The following is a 9,716-nucleotide window of genomic DNA, read 5'->3' as shown; positions in this document are numbered from 1 at the left end:
ACTGTGAAAGGAGAGAACTGACTCCCACAGGTTGTCCTCTGACCTCCACGCGTGTGCTGTGGCACTGGCGTGTCCTCACACACACACAAATAAAGAAATCAATGTAACTCTACGAAGGCCAAGGGCTGGGAGGGGAACTGGATGTTTCCGGTCTGAGGGCTGCTGTGCACCGCTGGCCAGATGTGCACTGATCCCTCTTCGTGCGGGTCAGTGCTTGCAGAAGCTTCGGAGCTTAGGCCTGGCTTTCTGCTTTTGTTCCTACACATCCTGACATTACGTGTGTACCATTAACTGTAAATCACACTTGAGGAAAATAAAAAGACATCCATTTAAAGTGGTTATGGCAGACTCACGGGTTTGGGCAGCCACCACCACACTCTAATTTTATAATACTTTCTTTATATGCCCAAAGAAATCCCTTACTCATTACCCATTATTTCCTGGGTTTGGGTGGTAAAGATCCACTCTGTCTCCAAGGACCTACCTGTCCTGGTTTCGTATAAGCAGAGCTCTGTGGCACCAGGTTGGACAGTTAGTTCATCTATCCACATGCCATCCTGAGTGCCTAGGATATCCCACTACTCTGTTGCTATTACTGCCCCCCAATAAGCAGCCCCTTCTGTGAGCGCTCAAAGCCCACCAAGTGTGGTACTAGACTCAACAGCCTGTGAGGTCGGCTCTGTTGTCACTGCCCACTTTACAGAGGTGGAAACTGAGGCTTGGAGCAGTACTCTTGAGGCCAGAGAGAAGACAGGGAAAGTCATGAGGCCACAGGAAGGGCAGGGATGTGATCTTAGTCTGTCAATGACGGTAATCGGTGTTTCTTCAAAACTAACAGGTGTGAAGATTGCCTGCATAGAGGCAATCAATCAATCAGTCAATCAATCAATCAATCAATCAATCAATCAATCAATCAATAGTGCCCCTTTCTGGTGATTCCTTGAGCACTGTTGTTAAAACAGCCAAGGAACCAGCCAGAGCACAGTGTGACCTTATTACACTGTCTTCTGTAAGCCTATGTGCTTCTATGATGCTCAGACGTGCTATGACTGTATTTATAATTTTTTTTTTTTGGTTTTTCGAGACAAGGTTTCTCTGTATTGCTTTGGAGGCTGTCCTGGAACTCACTCTGTAGACCAGGCTGGCATCGAACTCACAGAGATCTGCCTGCCTCTGCCTCCCGAGTGCTGGAATTAAAGGTGTGTGCCACCAATGCCCAGCATGTATTTTTTTTTTTTTTTTTGGTTTTACGAGACAGGGTTTCACTGTATTGTTTTGGAGGCTGTCGGTCCAGCCTGGCCTCGAACTCACAGAGATCCGCCTGCCTCTGCCTCCTGAGTGCTGGGATTAAAGGCGTACGCCACCACCGCCCGGCTCCCAGCATGTATTTATAATTTTTAAAAATGTCTATTTTTCGTGCCTTTTTTTTCTGAGATAGGGTTTCATGTGATCCAAACTGGCCTTCAGTTTTTCCATATAGCTACACCTAAGACATTCAGATACAAATACCTATTTTTTTTTTTGAGATAACCCTGGTTGTCCTGGAACTCACTTTGTAGACCAGACTGGCCTCTAGCTTACAACAAACTGCCTGACTTTGCCTCCTAAGTGCTGGGATTAAAGGTGTGTGCCACCATGCCTGGTGATGCTTCTTTTTTTTTAAAGGATATTTTTACTTTATGTTTGGATGTTTTGTCTGTATGCATATGCATCAGGCACATGCATTCAGTGCCTGTGGAGGCCTGGAGAGGTTGTTAGAACCCCTGGAAGTGGAGTTGCAGACGGTGTGCTGCCTTGTGGGTGCTGGGAACGGAACTTAAGCCCTTTGCAAGAGCAGTAAGTTCCCTTACTCGCTAAGGTACCTCTCCAGCTCCCCAGACCCTTTCTTAATAAACCTCAACTTGGCTTCATTCTGGTTGGCCCTGGAATTCTTTTCTGTATGAACCAAGACCCCAACTGCACCCGAGTGGACAGCCCTGTGAGAAAATCCTGCTGGCAATGTTGAGTTTCCTCTCCCAAGACTGGTGACGCTGTGGCACACCCAAGATTACAACGGCAGAGTTGAACCTGGACTAGGTCTGTCATGCTCTCGCCCTGGGTCCTTTTGCTGGACTGTGACACTGCTAGTGGACACTTTAAAAGGGTCTGCAGGTCACTACTGCTAATTGTCATTCGACAGACTCCGGGGCCATGGGGCACATGGACCTCTTGGCATACCTGTGCATCGGAGGTGGGGAGGGGGGGATGGAAGGGTTGGGGGTGGGGGAGTGTAGTACCTTGATTGGCACAGTCAACTGATACAGGAAGATCTGCCCACCGTGGGTGGCGCCATTCCTTGCCTGGGACTCTGGACTGTGTGAAGAAAGGGTTGGGCAGACAGCACCATTCACCTCTCCTTTCTTTCTGACTGGGGACAGCAATATGGTTAGCTGCTCCAAGTGGCTGACTCCGAACTTCCTCTGAAATGATGGATTATGACCTTGTACTGTGAGTTAAGGTAAACCCTCTCCCTCTTAAGATGCTCCTGTTGGAGGATTTCACACAGGAACAGAAGAGTGAAAACAGGAAGGCCGGAAAGACATCTCCGTTGGTACAGGCTCTGCCTAGCAAGCATGAGGACCTGAGCCGAGTACCACAGTAAACACCTTATGTAACCCAGTGCTGGTAGGGTGTAGACAAAGACATTCAACGCTGACCTCTAGATGGAATGCTGGTGGCCTTCAGTCAGAGCACCACCCTTCACCTCCCCTGCAGCCTAGACATGCCACCCTCTCCAGAGGCTTGCAGGGTCTGCTGACCTCTTGACATTTCCACACATCCCCCATGCTAATGGCCCCACGGCACCATCATCTCAGCTCAGGGGAGTGGCCCGCTGCCCTGGATGCCTCACACCAGATATGCTCATCCCTGTTAGTCACGGTTGGTACGGTAGAAGACGGAAGACTTCCTAGTACCCCATCCTGTCCCACCCTTTCGTGCAACCCAGGGTCAGCTCTGGCCCAGGGACCTTTGCTCTATGGGAATAGACAATGTCTGGGAGCCCAGTCATGCTGTGTGACTTCAGATTTTGCTCCATCTCCGAGTTTAATCTTCCATCCCCTTTTCTGTAATGTCACAGACATTTTGGACTCCCACAGCATATGACAGACCTTAGGTCAGATGCATGAGCCGCAGCCCTGAGGGCCTCCCTTGCTGTAGACAAGACTGACACAGGCCCCTGAGGGCTTCCCCAGGGCTGCTGGAGACAAAACTAGCCGGATTCCTGGAAGAATCAACCTCAGTCTTTTATCTCGAGCCCTTGACTGTGTGAAGTCAGGCATGTCACTTCACCTCTTTGAACCTCTGTTAGCTCATTTAACAAACAGCAAAAAGTATGTAGCAAGGCTTCAACAGGACACATGACCATAAATGGAGTGTTCAAGTACCCAAAAGATCACCTTTGTCATCACTGTGAGACCCAATCATCCCTTCAGATGAGAGACCAAGTACCCAGAGCTATAGGACTCAGCACTTTGACCCAGGCACACAGAATCCTTGGGGGACAGGGAGCCCTTTGGAACACCCCCAGCAAACAGTGTTCGGCATTTGTGACCTGCTTCCCATCCCTGAGGAGCCCCACTTTGTGAGGAGGCACTAGATCCTTGTGATTGGTGATGTTTACTGATTCTGTGTGTGTCTGTGACCAACTATGTGACCAACACCAGGCAGACAATGTCTAATCCCCCAGCTGGGACCCATCCATCTCACAGACAGAGGGACCAGACCTCAGAAAGCTCAGAGTTTGGGGCTGGAGAGATGGCTCAGTGGTTAAGAGCACTGACTGCTCTTTCAGAGGACCGAGGTTCAATTCCCAGCACCCACATGGCAGCTCACAACTGTCTGTAACTCCAGCTCCAGGGACCTGACATCCATGGCAAAACACCAATGCACATACAATAAAAATATCTGTTTTATTAAGAAGAAAGAGAGAGAGAAAGAAAGGAAGAAAGCAAGCTTGGAGCTCAGAGAGTGGGCAAGGGACCCTGGTAATAGGACTGGAAACCAAGTCTCTGGGTCCAGCTCTGCCCTGGCCCCTGCCTACCACCTTCCCTGAAGCCAGTCCTGGTTTAACCATCCCAGCCCTATATGGCTCAAGGCCCTGAGTCACTCAAGAGGCTATAGTTCTGTGGGAAAAGACAGAGGAAGGGTGCAGGGCCGGCTGCTGGGTGAGGGGCAAGTCTTCCGTTTCATGCTGGGTCCCTTGCAAGCACGGGGAATAACTGAAGGGATGTCCCCCCCACAGTCTGCTCTGCCAGTCACCGCCTGCTGACCCCTGCACCCGTCCTGCTAGTGTCTGACACCACCCGGGCCTCTCAAACCTGCATGGTAACGCGATGCACGCCTCCGCCTTACAGGTGGGAACTTGAGTGCAATGATTAAGAGAGTTAACACAGACAGGACTTCAGGAGAGGGGCTGCCACCAAAATGATAGGGGCACTGCGGTGGCAAGAGTGACAGCCTCCGCCTCAGCCATAGAGGGGCCCGGTGGAGGGCCTTATGGCAGTGACAGCAAGGGGCTGGACAACTTCACAGCATTCCTGTCCTCTGAGGTACTTAGGGTGGTGACAAAGGTGGGAAGAATGTACCCTCCTGGAATGAGAAAGGCCGGCAGAGGTATCTCTGCCCTTCTGATATCAGGGTTGACACCCTGGGGACACCAGGCCCTTAGGCTAACTTGGGCTTACGAGTCCTTGGGCATTGACCATTTTGACTATGCCCTGTTCAAATTTGTGTGGAATTTCTTTCCTTGTTCTTCACAAGACAGAATGGAAGCCCCCGGAGGTGAGATACCTTCTTGAGTTCCTAGCTGTCAGGGCCAGCATGGGCACTCAGGGTTAGCCTCTTGGCTGTCAGTCACTCACCAACTCTTTCCCCTGATCCTTCACCAGTCACAGGGAGCAATTCTGCAGCAACAACCATAAAGTGGGGTGACCCAGAGTCCCCGGAAACTGTGTGGGTTAGTCCTGGCTGCCCGGGTGACATTCAAATAGAGCCCCAAGGTGTCCTCTCAGGCCAAGGTGGCCAGTCATGGGAAGTGTTCCAGATAAAGGGCTGGGGGACCCACAGGTCTCTTCAGGAAGCCCCACTCAGAATTGTAGTAGTAGGGGAGTATAACAGGCTGTCACCAGATGAGCTAGGATGGGAGTTGGTCCACGGAAGCGGCAGAGGTACCGTCCCTGGAGGGGGTTCTTCCTGCTTTAGGTCACAGTGTGCTAGCGACAAACAAAGGAGCACAGGGAGGGAGAGAGGGAAGAAGGGGATGGGTGAGTGGATGAGCGAGCAATGGGTGGGTGGGGAATTAACGGAATGTGTGGCTGGGTGGGACAGGAAGGGTATGGGTGTCTGTGGGATGTCCACAAGCCAGTACCTGTGCCCCTGTCTGCCAAGAGTCTATAAGCTCCCACATCCAGATACCGATTCACTTGAGAGATATATGTGGCTTAGTTGGAACCCAGCCTCGTTTCTAGGTGTGTCTGTATCCTGGCTGATCTCTAAGCTTCCAGTGTCAGATGCAATCTAATCACTGTTTGTCCAAAATTGTTAGTGGATTCTGTGGGACTATGCATGGATCTCTATGTCTGTCTGTTTGGTTGTGTGTGTCTGCTCCATGTGCATATGCGTGTGGTGTGTTCATGTGTATGTGCACATGTGTCCACAGTGTGTAAGTGTATGTGGTGTATATGCACATGTACAAATGCATGTGGTGTGTACGTCTGTGTGTGTGTGTGGTATGTGTGGTGTGTGGTATGAGCATATATGTTTGAGGAGGAGTGCGTGGTTTGGGCCACTGATCTGGCCTGTGTATTGCGTGTTCAGTGGCCCTGGTCTGGTCTGGGTGTACATCGCAGACCAGGTTTCTGTGCCGAGATGGCCCTGTCCGGCAGGGGGCGCCCTTGGCCGTCTTGGTCTCCGAACTGACTGCCAGGAGTGTCCGCCCCGCCCCGCCCGGGCCCGCCCGACCACGGGCTATAAGTTCGCGCCGCGCAGCTGGCCGGCAGCACCGCGCTGGTGGTCCGCGCACGAGTGTCCCGCCGCGTCTGAGCTTCGCCGCTAATCTGGCCATGGCCGAGGGTGAGTAACTGGGCAGCAGGGAGGTGGGGTCCGGAGCAGGCTGTACTGGCTCCAAGTCCCCAGAGGAGAACAGGTGGGCCAATGGGAGGGACCTCACTGGCTCTAAGCTGTGGACTACAGACCGTCGTTCCGCAATCCAGAGGCACAGCTGTTAGCCCTGCCCCTGAATGAGGTGAAATGCTATCAGAAAATGTCGCTGGAAGGGTAAGGTACTGTCACCTTTCCCTGACTACCTAGTTAGAACTGTGTCCCTACTGTGTGTCAGGTACAGGGATGCTGGCAGGCAAGGGGTACTTGGTTTTCCTTGGTGCCTGGGGAGGGGTGCAGCCTGATTCTGTGGCCTCAAGTTGAAGGGACATTCCAGCATTTAGTGTAGCACCGCTGAAGCCAGGCCCTGTTCTCTCAAGTCCCTTTGAGCTTCATGATCTCTAAGCCCAGACCTTGGCCACCTGCTGAAGCTCAATGTTCCCTGCTGTAAGTTAGGGACAGTAGTGCCAGCCTTGGTGCTCCCACGAGGGCTGAGAAGAGTGGAAAGGGTTCATTTCCTGCCTGCCTCCTTCTTGTGGCATGTGCTCACGTATGTACGCAGGCAGCACACGGGCACACATGGGTCAGGACTTATACAATGGAGGATGTTCCTAACACAGTCAGACCCAAATCCCAGCGGACTCGGGTCAGATCTGCTCAGGGATGGCATCTGCCTACACTGTGACCCCAAAGAAGGGCCAGGGGCAAGGAGAGAGGGGACACGGAGAAGGACCTGAAGCAGTAGACAGGGAAGTTCAGAGGACTAGCCCTACTATGCGGCCTTGGTCACTCCCTTCTCTGGAACCCTAACAGGCTGTGATATGTCACCTGGGGGCTGCTTATCTACAAAGCAGTTTTCCGTTCTTAGTTCCAAAAGCTGGGGGCCCTGGGAGATGGCCCAGGCCTTGGGGATGCCTCCAGCAGGACCCACTGGCCCAGAACGCATAAGACCATGAGCTCTGTGACTGTGAGCCCTATCTCCCCAGGCTGGGGGATGGTCACCCCCAGGGTCTCTAGAGAGACTCCTTTTTATCGCTTGCCCTAGCCTGCCAAGGTTGAGGATATTGTGAGTCTGTCCTGCCTCAATGGCAGTGGCATTGATGTCTCTACCGTGGTGAGGTCATTGCCTGGGGGTCATTGCAATCTTTGAGTCCTGCTCAAAACTAAAGTAGCCAGCTGCTGTGGCACCAGGATCACACAGCATGTCATTTGAGGTGGTTCTCTGAGTTTCCAGGACACTTACCCTCAATTGAAATCCCTACACAGCAGGAGGCCTGACACCTGGGCTGGGTGACTTTGGGCCGTCGATGCCCTGGGCCTTGGTTGGACCACGTGTCCTTCACTGCCCCGACAACTCTGAGAGTGTTGTGCCCACTCCTGACCCTAAGGACTCCCAGGACTCCCCAGTCCTGACGATGAGCTTGTTTAGATCTCCAGCCCCTGCCTCCACCTGTCACCTTGTGCCTTCCCAGGTCCTCAGCTTTTTCTGGAACAGAAACATCGAGCTTCCACTCCACAGGTCTCTCTCCTGGCCTGGGTCCTCCTTTACTTCTTTGAGGTTTTGGAGGAGGCACAGAGCAGTAGGGACCTTTTCTAGGATCACAAAGCAACATCGTGGGATGAAAATGTAGGTCCCAACACTCGCAAACTAACATTTTTCAAACCTTGTATTTGGGAGAATACTGGACATCTATAAAGTAGAGAGGATAGCTCAATACAATAAATACCTCTGCTCTCACTATCCAACCTACTCCTGCCTCCAGCCCCTCTGCTGCGCTTGGGAAGAAAATCTCATGGTCTCAGCCGCACAACACACGCCATCAAAAATAAGGACTCCACTTTACAAGTAGACAAGTCAGCAGAGTCCCTCGAGGTCTCCATTCCATTACCAATTCAATCCCCGGCTGTCCCCTCACGTAGGAAATGTTTTAAAATCATCCTGTAAAATCAATCTTAGTAATGGGCAGAATCACTCTCAGTTTCTCATTATAGGGTCGCCTTCAAGCTGTTAGCATTGTTGTTGTTTGTTCTTTCTTGCAGTTGATGTGTTAGGGAAAACAGATCCGTTGATGAAGGTCTCCTAGAGTCTGAATTTTGTTGTCTGTGCTCTGGTCCTGTCCTTTGGCCTGGTCCTTAGTCTATGGTATTTCCTGTACATTGAAAGTTGTGTCTGAGCCAGACAGGATGGCACAGGCTGTCTTCAGGCAGGAGGAACAGGAGGCTACGGCCAGACTGGGGTACATAGTGACACTCGGTGTAACAGAAGGGGAAAGGAAGGGAGGGAAAGAGAGGAGAGGAATGGGAGGGAGAAGGGGGGAAGGGAGAGGGGAGGGGGAAGGAGAAAGTTATTTGGTTCAGGCAGCAAATGCTGAGTAACTTCAGCAGATCCCACCAAAGACCCCTTGAAGGTTGTGACCATGAGGTAGGTTGTGTAGACCAGGTGCCTGGGTATTAAGTACAGTGCTATGCGTCACACATCCGTTGACTTAATACTTGCCATGGCCCTATGAGGTAGGTCCTGGAAACTGAGGCCCAGGAATTTTGAATTGTTGGAGATCACATGACTTGGGCATGGCAGAGGCCCCTTCTGTTGCAAGCAGGACCCTGTGATGGAAAGCACTGGAGATATTTAGCCTTGTCAGACTCCTGTGACCACGGGAAACTGGGCTTGAAAGGGTCACGGCTGCACCTTATAGAGGTAAAAGAGTGTCACGAGGGTCTGGAGAAGGTCACAGGGGGTACCGAACCCCCACATGCAGGGATGGGATTGTATCACTGAAGACCACAGCCCTCTGAGAGATGCCATGGTGGCTCATGCCTGTCCCGTTTCTTTCTCTGTAGAGCTGATCCTGGAGAGGTGTGACTTGGAGATACAGGCCAATGGCCGTGACCACCACACGGCAGACCTGTGCCACGAGAAGCTGGTGCTGCGGCGTGGCCAGCGATTCCGGCTGACGCTGTACTTTGAGGGCCGAGGCTATGAGGCCAGCGTAGACAGCCTTACATTTGGTGCTGTGACAGGTGGGTACCTTTGATCTCCTCTGTGTCTTGCTTCTGATAGGTCACAGGACAGATGAATTCCCGCCTCTTTTCACAGCCTCTCCAATCCCGTGAGAATCTCGGCTGTCATTAGCCCCATTTTACAGATGAGAAAATGGGGCCCAGGATGGAGAGGGAGTGGCCACCACAGGCCACCCAAGCCTATATACTGGGTTGCCACTTTCCACAGCTTTCTGCCTTTCTGAAGGTTCATCACGATCCTGTAGGTAACTTTTCTGTCCTGCCAGCTAGTTCCCAAATATCCACACAGAGACTTTCTTCCTTTTCTTTTCTTTCTTTCTTTCTTTTTTTTCTTCTTTGAGACTGGGTTTCTCTGTAGCTTTAGTAGTGTCCTGGAACTAACTCTTGTAGACCAGGCTAGTCTCAAACTCAAAGAGATCCACCTGCCTCTGCCTCCCAAGTGCTGGGATTAAAGGCGTGCGCCACCACCACCCAGCTGCATGTAGAGGCTTATTACTAATTATAAATGCTCAGCTGATGGCTTAGGCTTGTCTCCAGCCAGCTCTTAAAACTTAAAT

General features: G+C 51.7%; 1 protein-coding gene across 1 annotated transcript in view; it reads left to right on the top strand.

Annotated features, from left to right (window-relative positions):
- The first annotated feature begins 5,988 nt into the window (after positions 1-5,988).
- Positions 5,989-9,716, top strand: part of Tgm2 (transglutaminase 2) — a 29,898-nt gene continuing 26,170 nt past the window's right edge. The window contains exons 1-2 of the mRNA XM_005082655.4: positions 5,989-6,111; positions 8,980-9,159. Coding sequence (XP_005082712.1) covers positions 6,102-6,111; positions 8,980-9,159 — 190 coding nt within the window. The 5' untranslated portion in view covers positions 5,989-6,101. The remainder of the gene's footprint in view (positions 6,112-8,979; positions 9,160-9,716) is intronic.

Source organism: Mesocricetus auratus, unplaced genomic scaffold (assembly GCF_017639785.1).
Source record: "Mesocricetus auratus isolate SY011 unplaced genomic scaffold, BCM_Maur_2.0 Super-Scaffold_100028, whole genome shotgun sequence".
Lineage (NCBI taxonomy): Eukaryota > Metazoa > Chordata > Mammalia > Rodentia > Cricetidae > Mesocricetus > Mesocricetus auratus.
This window is presented reverse-complemented; position numbering and strand designations above follow the sequence as displayed.